Consider the following 19176-nt stretch of genomic DNA (forward strand, 5'->3'; position numbering starts at 1 on the left):
TCACCCAAACACTTACCACTCTTTCATTTTAAGCTGCATTCTTTGTACGTATGCACTACATAATATGCGTAAAGGAAAGCCTTGTACATAATACTTATTTCTTCGGCACCTGGACGGCTATATCTGCAGTGAACATTGCGGGCAGAAGCTATACGAAGACGCATGTTCATGTACTACAGAAAGTACATAATTACAATACAGATAATTTCCGCTCTAGATGAAATGGCTTCCGAGTGAACGGAGGACGTATGCATACACATTGCGGAAACTTCAATAAGAATAAAACATAACCATTCGTTGTGAAAAAACGATTTCGGTCTCGTGCATAGCATGGCATAACTTTCCGTTACCAAGAATGTGACAGTCGTCATACGGAGTCTCTGTTTCTGACATTTATTCCGTACCTCATGTTGCGGAAAACCCTCCGGCAACGCATTACCAGCGGGTTTCTCTGTACTGCGGAGCATTTTTTTTTACAGTGTATGTTGTTTGAAAACGCAAAATTCTCATGGATGTGGCCGCGACATGCGCGAGCGACTATGAAAAAGAGTCCGGTTACAGCGCAGGTCACGATGACGATGAAGGTGTGACCCTTTAATAATGGAGTGAGGCTAGCCTGTTTGCTGTTGTGCAAAAAGAGGGTTTAGACTTCAGTTGCGTCGAGGTGGTTGACGACGTTATACCAATATCACCATGATGACGGTAAGCAACTCCATGATCCCACACTGGTGTATTCTCTCCGCATATTTCTTTTTCTCCAATTTCTCTTAAATCACAACGGTAACGCGATTAGCTAACTAGGCAACCTGATTATGACGTAATCGAGAATAATTTAAAGCTTTTCAACTCTTCGTCGTCCGTTTCTTTGATTACAATAATTATGTATGAAGTGGGTGCTCTTTAGTCCACAATGCCATTTTTGCGGTGCAATACTGTTTCAGGAAAACTCATTTTCAGTTGTGAACGCACCGTTCTAAGGGCCTTGATGTCGTGGAGATGTTTTTAGAGAAAGTGCGGGCGATTTAGATCTGGTTAACTCCAGTCGACTGCATCTCTCTGGCTAGCTTTGTGGTCGGGTGGCAGGCGGTTTCCGTCGATAGACATACTGACACACAAGGTAGTAAGCATTTTTTTATTTGTTAAATATCTTGCTTTCTTCGAGAAGACATTTAAGGCGCTCACACAAGACAGTATATATTTAATATACCTTCGGTGATACAACTGCATTGCTCGACACCTCGACATGATGAGTGACATTATTACATAGACAATACCCGCACTCTTTGCCCCATCGTGCAGTAAGGTCTAGAGATGTGAAGGCCTGAAAAAAACTGCAATTTTGGAAAAAAAACCGGTTTTTTTCGTTTTTTTCAGACGAGAAAAAATGGAAAAAAACATCGAAAATTTCACAATGCAATTTCAAGGTTTTATGATTGCTTGCTTTAAGTTTAGGTTTTTGCTGTGAAAATCATTACAGCGTGCATCATTGAACGATTGGAGAGCAGCCGCCATCGCCGGTGCCAGGCTGTGGTTTTAAAACGTTCGTGCTGCGAGTACGCGGGTTGAAGGCCAGGTCACATATAAGATCGAGGCTTGACTTAAAAACACACTGATACTTGAACTCACGGCTGAAGTAGACCAGAATGGCTGCAAATTCTACAGCGCGACACACACGGCATAAATAACATAGGCTGCTGTGCACGTAATCGGTTTTAGCCAAATAGAAACCTTGCTTTCTGGGTAGGACGGCTACACAGTAACACCTGAAACTCTGGTAACACTAAGCGAGATCAAGCGTGATGGACTCGCACTGCCATCTAACGAAATGTAGGCGCAACAAAGCTGAACCATTAACTACTACAGCCAATATCGTCTACAGTGGACAGGTCTGCAGAGTGCTGCCATCTGTATTCTGACAAAACAAACGCAAGCACGATTACTCGGAGTGCATGCCGCTTTGTTAGCGTGGTACACGGTTCTGGCTGTGACAATGGTTCGCCCGGGGTCGAATGTTTGGGAACACTTTTCTGTGTGCGAAACGTCCACTGGCGGGACAAAGCGAGCAGTATGCAAGTACTGCAGTGTTCAGCATGCATTTCCGAACGCCACACGTTTGACAAGGCACCTGTTGGCGTGTAAGAAATGCCCGCTGGACATCAAGGAAATTTGCAGCAAGGAAACGATCGCCAAACATCCTGCTGGTGTGTCAACTCAGTCATCAATTGAAGCAAGTGAGTCAGAATTCTGCAAACACGATCAAGAGCAGCCATTGCCAAAAAAAATCAAGAGTATTGCGCCTTTTGTAGACCGCATGACTCCAGAGCAGCAAAGCCAAATCGACACTGCCTTGGCTCGAGCGATCTACTCAAGCAATGTGCCTCTCTTTGTGACTGAGAATGAACATTGGAGAGCAGCTTTTAAGATGCTTCAAACGTCGTATTCTCTGCCTTCTCGACACCTTCTGAGTGGACCTCTGCTGGACTCGGAGTACACTCGAGTGAAGCAACACGTCGAGCAAACCGTGAGAAACGCTTCGTGTCTGACACTGTTGACAGATGGATGGACGAACATTCGTGGCGAGGCAGTCATGAATTTCGTCGTGGCAACGCCAAAGCCATTCTTCTACTCAGCTGTTGAAACAGGCCAAAATCGTCACACTGCGGTGTATGTTGCTGCCGAGATCTGCAAAGTGATTGAATCGCTGGGAAGCGATAAAGTAGTGGCGCTAGTCACAGACAATGCCAGCAACATGCAAGCAGCCTGCAGTATTGTTGCAAGCAAATACGAGCATATCACATGCATTGGATGTGCAGCTCACGGCCTGAACCTGCTTTTGAATGATTTGATGAAACTAAAGACATTGGAGGATGTCCATCGTACGGCAAGGCAAGTTATAAAGTACGTGAAGCGTACCCACATCGTTGCTGCGACGTTGCAGGAGAAACAAGAATCAATAGATGGTAAAGGGAGATCCGAAACTCTAAAGCTTCCGAGCAAAACAAGGTGGGGAGGCATGGTTCTGTCACTTCAAAGCCTCTTGAGAAACAAGGAAGCCCTTCAGCAGACCGTGATATTAAGTGACCTCAAAGTTAATAAGTCCGTGCGAGAAATTGTTTTGGACGAAGACGCTTTCTGGAAGTCCGTGCAAAGCTGCCTGCTCCTCATTACACCAATTGCGTCAGCCATAACCTCACTAGAGTCGGACAATGCTCTGCTGTCCGACGTTCCAGAAGCCTTCCATTCCATTAGAATTGAACTTGCAGCAAACCTGGCGACCTCCGCGTTGACAAGCGAGGAACAGATTCGAGCGAAAGAAATGATCACCAGGCGCGAAAAGCTTTGTTTGCGACCAGTCCACATTGCTGGTAATTTGCTGGATGCAAGATATAGAGGAAGACACCTGGACGATGCGCAGATTGCAGACAGTTTTGAGTGGATATCTCAGCAAGCAGGGCACCTTTCACTGGACATCGGTAAACTGATTTCCAACGTAGCAGAGTACAGGACATCCGCAGGAATATGGTCCAGGACAGGGGTCTGGGACTCAGCGAAGCACGTGGCCCCATCTACCTGGTGGCAAGGCCTTTGCACCAACCAGCCGCTAACTCCTCTGGCTTGCCGACTGCTGCAGATACCACCATCATCCGCCAGCTGCGAACGAAACTGGTCACGTTTCGGAAACGTCCATACAAGGATTCGCAACAGGCTTTCAGGGGAACGCGTTCGAAAGCTTGTGTATGTGCAGTCGAACCTAGCTGTGGACACAACTTCAATTCCTGCTGCTGCGCGTAGTGCCGCATCCAGCGACAGTGATTCTGAGTCCGATATGGGGTGACTTATAGATCAGGTTTCATGTTCCCATTCTCGGTGCAATAGAACAAGAAGTTCGTTCTACAAATATGATATTTATACCTTCATATTCGCCTCAAGTGCAAATAATTATTTATCTTCGCGGTGCAATAGAACAAGAAGTTCGTTTCACAATATGACATCTACAACTGCATATTCGACTCAACTTCGGAGCATTATTATTGATCGTTGTGTTTTTGCAAATAAATTTGTTTTTGTCCCGTTTTGCAAAATTTCCAATTTTTCATGAAAAAAACCCTGAAAAAAACGGTTTTTTTCATGCCATTCAAAATTTCTTGAAATTTTGCATCTCTAGTAAGGTCCGGCGAAGCGCTAAATAAATCGTATTCTGTATGTGAGGGTCCTGAAGGTACTTCACCAGGACCCTTTAGTATCATCCATTTCCCCTGCACGCACTCTGGTTGCGGCACCATCGGCATGAGTGCAGGCCAGTCTCGCGGTTCGCGTGGCCCACGGACCCCCAGGAACCTGTGCGCCGACGAGTAGCATTCGGGGCAGCGCCGCTAAATGCCGCTGATAATCGAGTGCTACGTTGTCTGAAACGAAGACGGCCTGCTTCCCATCAGCGCCAAGTTCTGCGATGTGCTGGTGCATAGGGACAAGGCTGCATACGCACCAAAGCAGACCGTCAATAGAGAATGGCTGGTGTCGGAGACCGCTCAGTGCCTTCCATACGCAACCTCCAGGTAGAAATAAAGAAAACCCAGAACATCGTAACGTACCACGCGGGGCTGAACGCGAAAGACAACGCCATGGGGATGTTCAGTCACTCCTACAAGTTGCCGCAATCTCCGATGCGTGATGATAACGCGAGCAATTTTTGAGCGATGACAGGCGGGCTGAGAACATTCCTTGAGCATGTTCTGGCGATGTACTCGAGTGAGATTGCGCAATCTTATGCCTATAAGGCAGGCAAGTGGCCTGCAAAAATTTTGAAATACTTGCTCGTCTAGCTAGGCTGTGTTATAGCACAGCAAGCCTCGTCGCAGGTTGCCCACAGACAAATATTTTGAGACCAGTGAGCTCGCTTATGCGAGAGCCAAGCCCAAAGCCACCACGCGTGAAATTTCAGAGGCCCAAAGGTCCCTCCAGACGGTCGTTTGCAATGTTCTCAACAAGCTCAAGATGCATCCTTTCCATATCAGTCTTCACAGGAGCCAAGCGCTAGTGACTACCAGCGACACTGATTTTTGCAAGTGTGCATTCATTCAGATCACCCGGAATGCCGGCTTTCTTACGAAATTGATGTGGTCAAATTAGTTTTTTCTGCATTTGAAGTTTTTTCTGCGATACGTGTGACGCAGAGCGAGAGCAAAGAATTTGTGGTTAGTGATGCTCTTCGCGAGTTCCGTTTTAACCCGGGCGTAAATGCGGGTGTCTCTCTGCTGCGTGATGGGCTTTTCGACCTGGGTATTGTTTAGTTTGAAATAAATATTTGGACCCATGTGTATATAAGCACTGCTTGTGTTCAGAACTGAGAAGCTATTTAATATTTACAGAAATAGAAGTTAACTAGTTATACCTAGTTATTTGCCCAAAGTTTTGTGCGTCTCAAGAACACCTTCTAAGTCCTTGATTTTTCTGGTGGCCGCCAAAACCACTGTACCTACTTTCGTTACTACAGAACACTAGCACGTATTGCTTCGGCGACGACAGCTGTCTTACTAAGCCCCTACTGAGAAGAGCTTCAGTGTGATCCGACGACACTGATACCGCGACGTCCGAGCCATCACGTGGCCTAAGACATAACTAAAGACAACCAGATGGCTAACGCAGCATAAAATGACGGGTAATGGCATGGCAGTTGGCGGGAGCCAGAGTTGCCGCGATGTCAGAACTTACACACGACCTGAGGGGTAAGTATGAGGAGGAGGTGGATGCGCAAATCGAATGCTTTAGCTGCAGTTCAGCTAGTGCTACGGCCGGAGTTGCAGTGCCCAGCGGCAGCGCTGAACAGCATAAAACTCGTCACCACAGAAAACCCTGTCATGCGTCAAAGCAATATAGAAAAAAAAGTTGCATAATATCAGTTCTCTGCACTGTACGTACAAGCATAGCACAATGCGACTGTATAATGTAGAGTCTGTGCTACATAAGCAAAAGAAAGCAATGCAGCTGAGCACAGCGCACAGTAAAACTGTCGGCGGATGATTACGTACTGAGCAGCAAAGGTTAGCAGTGGCTGTATGTTTATTTCTGTATGACTGAAGAAAATTACTGTGCACCAAACAGCCAACTGCCACCACTAGCAGATGCTTATTCGATGTGGCCGGAGTTAAAGCCAATGCTATCCGCAACACTATGAACACTGGACTCCCTGCGGAATACCTGTGGCCCGTTCTTCACCATTCCATGCACATTGCCGCTATCCAAAAGAACCACACATTGTCACCCTAAAGGTGGTAAAGTTCTTCGAGGAAGAATAAACAAGCCAAAACGCTAGTGCCCAAATACCGATTGCCTCATGGCAACTAGGATAGTTTTCAGCAGGTTCGCAAGGTCTGAGGCAGCAGGGCGGCTGCCCTACCGCTTGTGGTTATGCAAAAGCTGCATCAGGCCTGCAAGACACTGCAGAACAGGTATCCTTAGAACCGAATATAAAAGCGTTATGTATGCTGGGTGTTGTGGCACATCAGTAGCTAAGGCTACCATGCGCCAATCACAGCCTTTGAAAAGCGCCGCTTTGATCTTCAGAGTTGCACTCGGTTCTTCGGCGACTATCGTGTGTGTGATTATAATCATTTCATAATACTTGAAGTACAAAAGAAATCGACATTTCTACGTAAACAGAATCTATATGGGACTGATAATTTTCCGGGTTGTAAATTGTAGTCTATGTTTCACATTCTTTTAACACGTTTCGCATACTACAAACAGGTCGCGTTTGACCTGCCGTACTTGGCCATACTGCCAACTTTACTTTCTAAGGACTCTCGTGAAGTGCCAAATTGTCTACGTAGGCAGTCGCAGAACGAGGATTACACATATTAGCTGTTAAACAATGGCGCTAATTTGCCAATAAACAGACAGGTACCATCAACAACAGGCACGATCAAGGCCCGAAGGTCCCTCCAGACGGAATCAAAGAATTGACAGGCACCATCAACAGTAGCTCTAGATCAAACAGTCTAGCTCGATCGTTAGGATCGCAATTTGACCGTCCGAAGACCGTTACGAAAGCAGCCAGAGCTGTCACCGTACTGTTCGAAGTGCTCGGATGAAAGACTGAAGGAGCTCGGCACAGAACCTGCGAAAACGTTAGCCCGAAGGACTTGACGGTTGTGGACATTGTAGTGAACACCATCAAAAATGCAGCTGTTAGCCATTCGCTATTTTTGCTGGCTCCTGTGGATATGGGCTGTCTTCACGCATGGAACACAAAGCTGCATCATGACGACGCCCAACTTGGCCCGGTCAGAGGCTGAAGAAATTGGCGATCTTCAACGGGGAGTCCCCTAGGGCCGTCACCTTGACCATGGAGGATCGTGCAACGCGCCTGCGCAGTCTTCGAAGACATCTCCCTAGGAGCAGGCAAGTCTGGCGGGGTTCGCCTGCCCATAAACTTCCGGAAGCTCAGCGCTGACAGTGCCGCTTCTCGGAGCGGACGTTAGCACAAGGAGGTTCACAAGGATAATAGGAGGAGGTCCTGCTGCTCATCAGTGAGAGGAGAGACTACCTGCTGTTGCAGATCGCAAAGGCCTTGTTCGCGACCAAACAGACCATCAATCTATTAATGACGGCAGTTTGGGATTGCATAATGTTTTCTATGGGCGACATCAAGAGAGAAATAATGTGCAGAACACAGTCATGTACCAGATGGTGTTGAGCGCGAAGGGCAACACCACAGAGATGGACAGTCACTCGCAAAAGTTGTGGGAAAAGCGGATTCTCGGCCAGTAGAAGGCAGCCGTCAGTTATGGTGCTTCGATTGCCATGTGATCACCTATCGTCGTCCCCCCCACAGTTCCTTAATGCGATGGCGCCTGCCGTTACAACCAAGAAATACCCTATATACCATCGTGGCCACACCCGCGAACACAAACCGAAGGCACAGGCCTGTGAGCAGGTGACGCGCGCTGGTAGCTACCACTTCATAGCCACAGAAAGCAGTCACTAAGTATACCCGCGCCACGCGTTGAGAAGTGTATCCTATAAAAAACCAAATCTCATTAATGGACCGGTTAAACCGATGACGCAACCATCTTTTAAACCAATGTCTATGCTATCGCCACCCTGGATGTCTTGTATATTGACAATAATCATCGCAAAACAACGCTCTTGACACTTTGGATGGAACCATTTAAAACCAAAATCCGGTCTTTGCAGCTCTGCATCAATAAATGTGTCCATCGATCTGCCTCAGAGTTTGTTGGTTTCAGTTTGATGGCCCACAAGCACCTAACGCTCTCATGCGCCAGAGGCAATGTTTAGTGCGTTCGCTTTTTTGGACACATACTAAAAAGTAGTTAGGATACAACTTAGGAGCCCTTCTAAAAATGTAGACGTCGACTAGTGCTTTATGCTAGCAGGAAGCTTGGGGGGGGGGGGGGAGGGGAAATCCAGATATTAGCTGGAAATATTGCTCTCGAATTCTGTACATCACAACAACATGTGGGTTATCGGAAACTCATCTCCACATGCTTCACTCGTCGATATATCTTACTTAAATAAGGATGAAGTTTAGCGCCCGATATGCAAGTTCGAAGGACATAGAATTAAGTGTTCTTGATGCCTACATGGCTTCATTCACATACAATTGTCTTACCAAAGTGGAGTATTGCTTACATCGCTATCATATGATGTTTCGCCTCTGCAGCCGCTCAGAGCAGCGACTGGAATGCAAGGCGTGCGAGGGACACTGCACGAAAAAGGACGTTACTGTGACGGATGTGCGACTGCAAGAACTGACTTGCCGCGAATGTAGCGCATGCCGCGACAGAACAGCGCACCAGAACTGTGCACGCAGACTTTCGGCATGCGGCCGGCAAGTCACGGCATTTTATGTGCCTTTAGATTCCCCGGGCAGAAGGTCCCCGCAATATTCTCACGCTGGCGCTTGTAAGACCACTATAGACACGAGTGACGATTCGTCAGTGAACATCACGTAGCCCCATGCTGTACACCGCGAGATTTTGGCGTCCTGAAAACTACCGGTAAGCCCTTAATTCATTACACCCGAGCAGTGCTTCGCTTTTGTATTTTCAGTTAAGGGAGTTAAGCACATGTACCAACACTGTCGTGGGGCAGGGGCTACCACGAACCCGTGCTCCGTTGGGTAGAGTGTCCGAGCCTTCGAGACGAGGAAATATGGAACTATAAACCAAGTCAGCTGGAGCCTACGTCCTTGAGAGCGGGTACTCGCAGACATCGGGCCGATTATGGTCATCTGGTCGACATTGCCAAGTGCGCGAGAGATTTTGCAATCGACAGGGAGCGCAAACGCGCTAAACGGGCAGCCGAAACCGATGAAGAACGGGAGCTTCGCCTGGCTCAACGACGAGCGAAAGATGCCGTAAGAAGACAGCGACAAGTCTTAGAAGTAGCCGCGGCGGAGACTGGCCAGCCGCTGGAAGAGAGTTCTCGCAGTGCGGAACGCACAACGAATGCAAGCTTTCGCTGGCATAACCAAGGTTAGCTCAGCTAAGCTGCAGCCATTTTTTCCTCACTGTATCCACATTGGCCACTGTGTGTGCGCGCGCGCGCCTAATTTGAATTCTAAACATTGACATCCATTAAGGTTTTTTTGAGATGCTTTACTGCCCCGGCGCTCGCCTCAAGTTTTATCCCTTTGACAGCATGCATGCACAAGGTTTTTTTTTTCAACGACAGCACGCTTAGACCGCGAACTGCTGCACGCGGAAACGAGAGAAACCACCGCCTCTAGCTGAACACCGCGCATGCACGCTGGTTCTAACTGCAACTGCTGCGTGCCAACGACACAGAAAAAAGTTTGAGCCGCGGTTGCTGTGAGGCTCCAACGTCGTATTCAACCACCCGCATCGCTGCTGGTTCATGTCCTGAGAAAATCGATGAGTTCTGGTCTACCGTAGTTGTGATTGCCGTTTTTTTCATGTGACGATGCCATCGCGCACAACTCAAGCATCTGCAAATTGTTTTCCTTCATGCATGATTACGTGTTGTACGCAATGCCGCTAGCTTTTCCGTTGGCGAAGGAGCACAATTTTAGCCCGATCACGGAAAGTGGGCTTGAATCTGGGGGCCCGTCTGTGTTGCTGGGTAGGCAAATTACGGCAAGTGTTTATTTCGGTAAAAAAAACTGTTTTTCACAAAGTCAATCGTACCGCAATATTTATTGCCTCTTAACACCGCATCGCACCACCATCATCTACATCATCATCATTACCGTGTCTGGCCGATTCCCATTTAAGCCAAGCCAAGTCTGCATCCGCAACGTCGATACAGTGATCGATCACCGCGATGGCGACGCCTGCACGCTACTCGCATGCGCGCGTTGTTCCACGATGGATGTCTCTCAGAAAAGTGAGTGACTCCTTTGTAGATTTGCACGATGGCAACGGAAAGTCGTGCGCGAAAATTTCGCCGCACAACGAAAAACGGGTTGATGTTAGCCTGCTGCTCGCCGCGTGTGCCGAAGCTGGTGCTGATCCATTGTCAGAACAGTGCAACCAGCTTCAGAGTGATGTGTGTGTGACCGAATGTGATGTGTGTGTGACCGAACGTTTTGTGCCCGATACTGAGGAAGTGCCGACCCCACAAGTCAAGCTGCTGAAACTGGGACCTCATCGGTTTTTGTAGATTTAAGCGCTAATCAGGACCTTTGTACTCAGGTTGACTGCAGGTTTGATTGCGAAGCCGATCATGAATGCGCTGACGAGGACGTAGCGACTTTCCGGCACCAGCTTCAAACATTGGTCGTGAAGTCTGGGTCGTCGCATGCTGCTGTCACGTCACTTTTGAAAGTGCTCCGCAGCCACAAGTGTTCCTTCTCTCCCATCCTTGGCGAGCGCTGCTACAAACACCGAAAAAATCGAATGACCTTTCCGAAATTTCGGGAGGTCAGTACCGCCACTTCAGTGTAGAAGCAGGAATATGGCAAATCCTGGTAGAGTGTCGAGACCTGTCGCCGGAACTGAATTTGACTTTTCATATTGATGGCCTTCCATTATCGAAAAGCTCGAGGCCAGTTTTGGACAATTCTCGGCCGCATAAGCAACCTCAAGCATGCGGCACCATTTGTGACGAGTGTTTTCTTCGGTGACAGCAAGCCTATAGCTATAGAGATACAAACGAGTTTCTATACAGATTTGTTGAAGAGCTAAATGTTCTTTTAGCTGCAGGAATTGCTGTTGAAGCTTTCACAACACCTGTAAAACTAAACGCCATAGTGTGTGATGCGCCTGCAAATTCGTTTGTTTTGTGTGTCAAAAACCAAACGGGCTATTACAGATGCAGGAATTGCACTGTTAAGGGCGAGTACATTGAAAGAAGAGTGTTTTCTAAACATTAGCAGTGAGCCGAGAACTAACTGCAGTTTTAGGCAGAGGTCGCAGAAGCAGTATCATACTAGAAGCAGTATTGTAGAGCAGCTGCCAATAGACATTGTGAGGGATGTCCCGCTAGGTTATATGCACCTTGTTTGCATAGGCGTGGTGCACAAATTGCTTGTATTGTGGTTCCGTCGCCCGAAAGCTATAAGGCTTGGCAGCAAAGTCCGCATTGAACTCGCAGAGAGAAATGTCAAGGCCGCGCAGTTTGTTCCTTGTGAATGGACCATTTGCGGAAAAGCGAGCGCCCCCTGTCGTGCAAACGGGGAAGCTCCATCGGCACTTTTGGTTGGAAAGGGGTTCTTTGAGCGAGCATGTGAGAGGCAGCGTTCGGCAGCTGGCGTGCACTTGTTTTGTTGTTTTAGTGCCGTTTATTTGCCGGAAACGTGCGTTTGCCAGCCAAAGACGATGATAGAAGAGGAAAACATCCCATTTCCGTTCCAAGAAACGGGGTGGAGCGAAGATTTTTCGCGTTGTAGCGTGAGAAACGAGCACGTGTGGCAGCACCTGCACTCTGCTACCTCAACTGTTCGCCAGGCTCATCGCGGCTGGTCCTTCAAGGAGAAAGGTTACGTGAAAAACTTGAAGGTGAACCTTGAAACAGCTGACGATGAACTAGGTCTGATGAGAGCGGCGTGCGCACCGTCTATGAAGACCGGTGTTTACGTGACAACGGCATGGTTCGTCGTTGGTACGGGCCACATCGTTGGAGCGCACTGCGATTGTGTTGCTGGGTGAGATATTTTGTTTATAAACGTGTGTCTCTCTAGTGCGGAACGCCGAATGACTTAATGAAAATGTGCATGAATGTGCGCCTATGCGCGAGCGAGTTTAACAGTATAATGGGGTGCAGTTCTAACGCGCACCGATGTTTATGTTTACGCTTTCTTTATAAGGCAGGAGTTTTTGCTAACTTCGTACAGCACCTTTTGCCGCTGGGTGCACTTTACTGATTAGTAAACGACCCGTTGTACTATCTCATATACTGCTCTTGCTGATACTGCCCGTTGCGCGCTAACGGGCCGCTGGAGAGCATGCGCGGATGTATACGCGAGGTTGCGCCGTTGCGCTCTCCCGTGCTCCCGCTGTTCAGATAGCAGAGCTTGACATTGTAGCATCTATGGTCAGTGTTTATACTAGTATATCTCATGCGGTGTTTACCCAATACGCGCGTGCGTTGATGGCAAAACTCTTCTGGAACGACCGCGCTGTGTGCACTTGGCAGCAAGCACGAAATATAGCAGGAGCACCACTTTCGAAACGTCCTGAATGCGCGCATTACTGGCCTCATCAACGGCTTCGTCTTTTGCGCCTTGTATCTTGTCGCGGTGTTTATTACGTGCAAGTCTCACTGTTGCAAAACGCGTGCTTAGTTTAGATAGAAACGCGTTGCAGTTACATGGCTGGCCTAAGATTTTGTGCGCAACAGTGAATATTGCGTTTCTTTGCTCTTGTAGACTCAGCGAAATCTGCCAACATGTGGCAGGGCTGCTGTTCAGTGCTGCTGCGAGGGCAGAAGATGCACCGTCTTGCACGGATGTACTTTGCAAGTGGATAGTCCCTGCTGAAGGTATAGCACCCATTCCACCTACTCACATCTCCAATAATGCTACGTTGCCGTTCTTGCTGTACACTAAGAGCCTTGTGTTTCAACTAGGTTCGTAGCTATAAAATTCTTAGTGCATGCATATTATGATCACGATAAATATCAATGGCACAAGGGCAGCTTGGCTAAACTGTGCACATAAACTGGTTAACTCAATGTAGGGTCAAAGACCAGTTTTAGATGCATTTCACCTCGGAGAAACTAAGCACCAGAAAAAGGGGGGGGGGGGGGTAACTTGGTCTCATTCATGCACGAATGGCAACATCGGAGATTGAACCCCAAGATGTTCCGTATACAAGGTGGATGCTGAAACCAATAGACCACAGCTACAAAGCACATTGTTTCATGAGTTCACGTCATTGTTTCCTTCACAAAATGTACAACTGCAGAGTTGCATGATTATTTATACACTCATGGCAATTTATTCAACAGTGTTACATTGTTTACTCAATAACAAACATAGCGGACACAATAAACTCAAATTTCTCATGTATTGAACAGCCATGTTTATAATTAATTTGGTTGCACAACTGAAGCAGCCTATTTTTCCTTCATTTGCAGCAAAAAAGGCAGCTCCAAGGAAGCCCTTGGTCGAAATCAAATTCCAAAAGTACTGTGTCAACAAGCCTCCACGTGGGAAGCGGAAGCGCGATTATGACCCCTGCCCCATTACACCACTCCCTACTCCCCACGACATTGAGTCACTCAGAAAAAAAGTAGCATCCGCCTGTCCAGACCTGCAAGCGCTCCGGTACTTGTGTCTCACCGACAAAGCCAAGACAAGGCCACCATGCAACAAAAAGGCTATAGAAGACAGCGACGACCTCTGGAGCGAGCCTTCAGCGACTGAGGTGCAGTCATATATGCAGACACTCAAGCCACTAAGCCGAGAAGAGAGGCATGATATATGCGAAGAAACGGTCGGCCAAGCTGCCAACAAGAAGTGGCATGCAGCTCGGGTTGGCCGGCTAACAGCATCACTCTTTAAAAGGATCTGCCGTTGTACCAAGCCAGATGGTTTACTAAAGGGACTACTGTACCCTTGTAATAGAGCCACGTCTGAAGCGATTGCATATGGCAGAGAGCACGAGGCAGATGCTGTAGAAGCCTATGTAAAGCTGCAGCACGCTAAAGATTAGAGTGTAGCAGTGCAGGAAACTGGCCTTCATGTCCATAACCAGTACCCCTTCATAGCTGCCTCACCAGACAGGATTGTTGTTTTAGATGGAGAAGAAGGCCTACTTGAGGTTAAATGCCCCTTCTCCAAAAAAGGTATGGCATGCGAAGAAGCCTGCCTAGACAAAAACTTCTGCTGCAGGCTAACTGAAGACGGTGTGGAGCTGAAGCGGGACCATGCCTATTTTTACCAAATTCAAGGCCAGATGGCAGTTACGGGCCATAACTGGTGCGACCTTGTCATCTGGACCGAGGGAGACACGCCAGAAGACCCGCCATACCTCTATGTAGAGAGAATACAGTTCAATGAAGAATTCTGGAATCGGGAGCTACTGCCAGGACTCCTGCACTTCAGCAAGCATGCACTGATACCAGAGATTCTGACAAGGAGAGTCAAAAGGCTTGGACGGCTGTACACGTCCGGCATGTATGTGTCGCACAGCAAATTCAGACAGGGGTATTACGTGTGCACACCTCTTGGAGGTCTGCGCATAAAAATAAAGAAATTAAAGTAGCACACCAGACTACCTATCATCATTCTCATCTAGAGCACAAGAATTTCATCGTGTTTTTTTACTTTTCAGTCCCAGGAGTTGCAATATAGAACTGTCAAAATGTCTCCTCACAATCGTGGCACAAGCGTATGTTCAAGCATACTTTTCGAACTCGAGCCTTCACTCCAGCCTTCATTTTCAACTGTTCTGACCTTTTACGTTTTCTGCTAACCTGGAAACTTCTAGCTGTAAAATATTTGGTAGTTCACTTTATTTCAATGTTTGTGACGCATCTAATTATTCTGAACTTCCTACTGTACTGACTCCCCACATGCTTTGGTCTAAGTGGAGACCAGCAGTTTTGTAAATAAATAACAAAACTTAATGTTTTGAGCACTTTATATGCGTGTTTTGATGAAAGAAGCTGGCAGGTTAATGCGGCAGTGTTAAGGAGCTCGTGTCGCAGAACAGCCAGTGTCAGCTTTGCAACACGAAAACTTCCAAATAAAAAAGAAATTGTGGAGATACGAGGAATCGAATCCAGGTCTTTCAGTGTGTGAGGCAAGCACGCACAGAACACTACGTAGGCTCATTGGTTCGAACTGAATAAAAGGGGACGTAGTGAATGCGTTGTGGTCTGACTTCGTGAAAAGTCTTTGTGTACTGGTGCATACATAAGTAATTCCCGGGCAGCGCTGCAACATGCTGTCGCATTCTACAATTAAAGGCTAAGCTTAGGCGTCCTACAATTTTTTTGTTCCCAAATATAGTCAGGAACAGTGTAGCAAAGGTAGACTGCTTGTTACATTACATTTTAAGACTGAAAGTATGGTATGTGTTGTTTGAAGCGGCGTATAGCTGCGAGATGTATTGAAAAGCTTGAGATTAATTTCAACAGCAAAGGGGTTCTCGAACGTAACGTCTTGCAGCACAACGGTGATTACAGTATGCGTATAAATGCAAGGTAGATTGAAAAAAAATTTAACCGTAACGGTATCCCCGGTTATATCAATTTCAGCCAAACTGGCAGAAAGCATGCTGCATTCCAGCAGCAGACAAATTTCTATTGTTGCATCACCTGCAGCTACCAATGCATTGTTCCCTAACTTTGTCAGATCAGTGGTAGAGAGAGGGCAGGCAGAAAGCTTCTTGACACTCGCAAAGTCAACAACCGAGGGGAAAACCTCAGGGTGCTTGCCAACGTTTCGACAAGAGGAGGCAAGTCGTCATGTCGAAACTTTGGTAAGCAGCCCGAGGCTTCCACCTCCCTTGTTCCTTTGTCAGCTCTAGCCGATTATATCCCTCATATTTCAAAATGCCCTCCTTCAGCAAACAGACAACTCGTGCCCATATCAATCTGTCTCTCTTATCAATGGTAGCCTGAAATTGCTTAAGAGGCAGCAAACTTCAAAAACCTGCTCAGCGATATCAATCATTGAGATTTGAAATGGCTCTTTCAACGTGCACTCTTGCAGAAGCAATGCGCCTAGTTTCATCTACTGCTTTTGCAGGCATCTGTTTTTGGTGCGACTCGCGAAATGGAGGCCGATAAACTTTTATGCCTGGTGGCAAGTATGGGAACGTAAAGCCTTTGTCCACCATTATAGCGTCACCTGCATCCAGCTTGTCAAGAAGGCCACTGGCTTCCAGAATAGCTTTATCGGAGCTAGAACCCCCCCATAGACGCGACACATGTGAGATGTACCCATCTGGTGTACAGCCAATAAGTACCTTATAGGTGTTGTAGTGTTTGTAGGGAGAGAAAGTTTGGCGTTGTGTATTCATTGCTGAGGGCAGCTGTATTCTCACCTCCGTGGCATCAAGGACAAGACGAGTGTCGGGAAAATCGTGGAAGGAGTTAGGCAGGTGGGGTCCTATATCTTCTCGAGTTGGGAAGGTTGTCAGGTGCCTAAGTTCTCGTTGTAAAAAGTTGATCCACATGGAGAAAGTGCGGCTAACTTGACTTTCAGATGTCAGGAAATTCCGAGCCAGTTCATGGCCTTGCATACCTGTCCTGAGCCGTACTAACACCATCAAAAACTCATTGCCCAAATAACTTTGTTTTCGATTGCCCCGGGGGTCATCCATCTGCTTCTTATCAGAGCCCCAGTACATCATTTCCCTAGCACGCGGTGCAAAGTATTCTAATAAAGTGTGAAAAACTTCGACATTTGGCAGCCCAGTATAATACATGCACTTCTTCGGAGTGTCAAGCATACTCAAGGAGAGAAAACTTGACTTGGCTGCATCCAGCCGCATCTCGAGCTTCGCATTTTCATTCTGCAATCGGAGAATCAGCTTCTGTGACTCTCCTATTGTCTGCTCCAAGTCTTTCACCCTATTAAGTGCGCAGACTTTACAACAGCAATCTGGCCAGGTGTGCTCCTTGATACCTGCAAGCAGCACACAAAAAAAAGAGCGCACGTAAAGCACTTTAGAGCTTCCTCTGCAAGCACACTAGAACACACTCTCTAACAAAAGAGCTCTATAATTAATCTCTAGTTGATGAGTTACTCGCAGCAGAAGCAGGCCATCTGCAACAAGCAGCCGCAGCGTTCGCACCATGGTGTGAGCAAAAGCTCAGAAAAGCATTTCAATCTGCAAAGCGCGTGAAAACTCACCATTTTCAGGCTGCTGCAACTCTGCTGTGTCCTCTTGAGCCGTTGTGACGTCCCAAGAACTTGTGGCCACGTCAGGATTTTCTGCGAGCAAGACAATGGCTAGCACTCAGAACCTGGAAAAACCTGGGTGGCTTCTCGGTCCAGCACAGACACACAAGAACAGCAATGGCTGATCAAACATGTGAAAACTCACGATTTGCAGGCAACTGTAGTGACACTGAGTCCTCATCTACTCTGTTATCCTGTGCCGCATTTGTGTCCATGTCAAGATTCCCTGCAAGCAACAACAGCTGGCACTCAGAAGCTGGAGAAACCCTTCGTGCATAACATTGACTGTGCTATGTGAGTATACTGCAGCAGAAGCAAGGCCAGGTGCAACAAGCAGCTACAGTGTTCACAAAACAATATGGGCAAAAGCTTAGAGTATTACAGTCTGCAAAGCAATGAAAGCTCACCATTAGCAGGCTGCTGAAACTCTGCCATATCATCAGGAGCAGCTACACGTCTTTTTGCTGCACGCGCTGGCGTTTCAAGTTCCCCTACAACCATGAAACAGCGGTTATGCAGTAAACATACTGCTCAATACAAGGAATGAGGGTGAGACATTTACAGCAGCCACATATTGTAGGTCAGAGAAATACATTGAAAATATTTTCAATGAAGGCATTGCATTGGCATTCACAATTTTGAAAATGTCCAACTTCGTAATCTAAAAGCACTTCATAAACGCGGGTATCATTGGCAATATTTATCGACTGGGTAATAAATCTACACGCGGTATTTGCGCGGCTTTCGCCGTGCGGGTTCTCTAAACCACGCAACAGGTGACGGCCGCACTACGCTAGCCACTGCAAATCACAACGACAAGCGTTTACAGACTCATCCTACTGACGATGAAAGCGACCATAAAATAAGAGACGCGAACAATGCATTACATGTGATCCCCAGTTCTGCGTTGGTATTTCTAGACCCCGCGAGAAATCAATAGAAAAAGTAGCGCTTACCTTTATGTCGTTTCAGCCATCGGCTATGACGAAGCACAGCAGCATCACCGGGACTCCTAACGTAGTTGAACACACTTGGAACGAAGTCAGGATGGTTCTCGAATTTTGACGGCCGTCCTGCATTGAACGTTGTTTCTAATCGTACAAACCTATACAAAAGCGTTTAAAAGTGCCGTACCTGTTATAAAATGCGAGCTGCAGATCCGAGAATGTTCGTTCGGCTCCCATGGCGAGCCATCTGCATTCTTTCTTCTCACAGCCGTTATCCACGCCGCTCTCTTTTCGGCGCGTAGCCTCACGCACGGGAACCTGTAGAACTTCGTGCTTCCTTTCTCAATGAAGTAATTCGTGCAAGCGTAGGCCACGCAGTGGGCTGGCATTTTTATACACGCGGCAAAAGCGAGGCAAGGAGCTCACATTAGTCTCCGCACTACAGCGTAGGACTGCACGGCCGGCTCGTGTTTTCCAACCAAAACCAAATCGTCTATAGAGGGCGCTGGCTGCGCCGTCGCCGCGCATGCGCAGAAACTTTTCCACAAATGGTCCATTTAACCGAAAACCGCGTAGCCTCACAGATCTGGATCGCTGGAAGGCCATAGAGTTTCGTTTCTTCTTGCTGTATGAGGGCCCGTGCTCCTGTCATCGCTTCTTCCGGCACCATTCTTTTAATGACTAATGGCACGAAAAGTGAAGTGCAGTATGCAGGGGAGCTTCAACCATTTTGTTAAAGGCTTTACAAAGATATATGGCAAGGAGCATGCTTCGCACAATGTGCATGGACTATGCCATGTTGAGCACCTGGGGCCATTGGATTCATGGAGTGCGCTCTTATTTGAGAACCACATGTCTACACTGAAAAGGCTGCTCCGAAAACCAGAG

At 47.4% G+C, this 19176-nt stretch overlaps 1 protein-coding gene and 1 pseudogene across 1 annotated transcript; one reads left to right on the forward strand and one right to left on the reverse strand.

The window, feature by feature from the left end:
- The first annotated feature begins 11804 nt into the window (after positions 1–11804).
- Positions 11805–14695, forward strand: LOC144119168 (uncharacterized; annotated as a pseudogene).
- Positions 14696–16100: 1405 nt separating this feature from the next.
- On the reverse strand, positions 16101–18620 carry LOC144119169 (uncharacterized). Its single transcript, XM_077651864.1, has 6 exons — positions 18476–18620; positions 18298–18414; positions 17749–17832; positions 17487–17567; positions 17294–17374; positions 16101–17065 (listed from the first exon to the last, which is right to left on the reverse strand). The coding sequence occupies exons 3-6, from the start codon at positions 17774–17776 to the stop codon at positions 16101–16103; spliced, it is 1155 nt and encodes a 384-aa protein (XP_077507990.1). The 5' UTR covers positions 17777–17832; positions 18298–18414; positions 18476–18620.
- Between the last annotated feature and the right edge of the window lie 556 nt (positions 18621–19176).

The sequence above is a fragment of the Amblyomma americanum genome, chromosome 2, assembly GCF_052857255.1.
Source record: "Amblyomma americanum isolate KBUSLIRL-KWMA chromosome 2, ASM5285725v1, whole genome shotgun sequence".
Taxonomy (NCBI): Eukaryota; Metazoa; Arthropoda; class Arachnida; order Ixodida; family Ixodidae; genus Amblyomma; species Amblyomma americanum.

Coding starts and splice junctions, on each gene's coding strand:
- LOC144119169 (XM_077651864.1), bottom strand. CDS start 17,776: ATGGCAGAGTTTCAGCAGCCTGCTAATG. Junction 17,375..17,486: donor ACTACAGTTGCCTGCAAATC/GTGAGTTTTCAC, acceptor TCTTGCTCGCAG/AAAATCCTGACGTGGCCACA. Junction 17,066..17,293: donor GTTGCAGCAGCCTGAAAATG/GTGAGTTTTCAC, acceptor TGCTGCTTGCAG/GTATCAAGGAGCACACCTGG.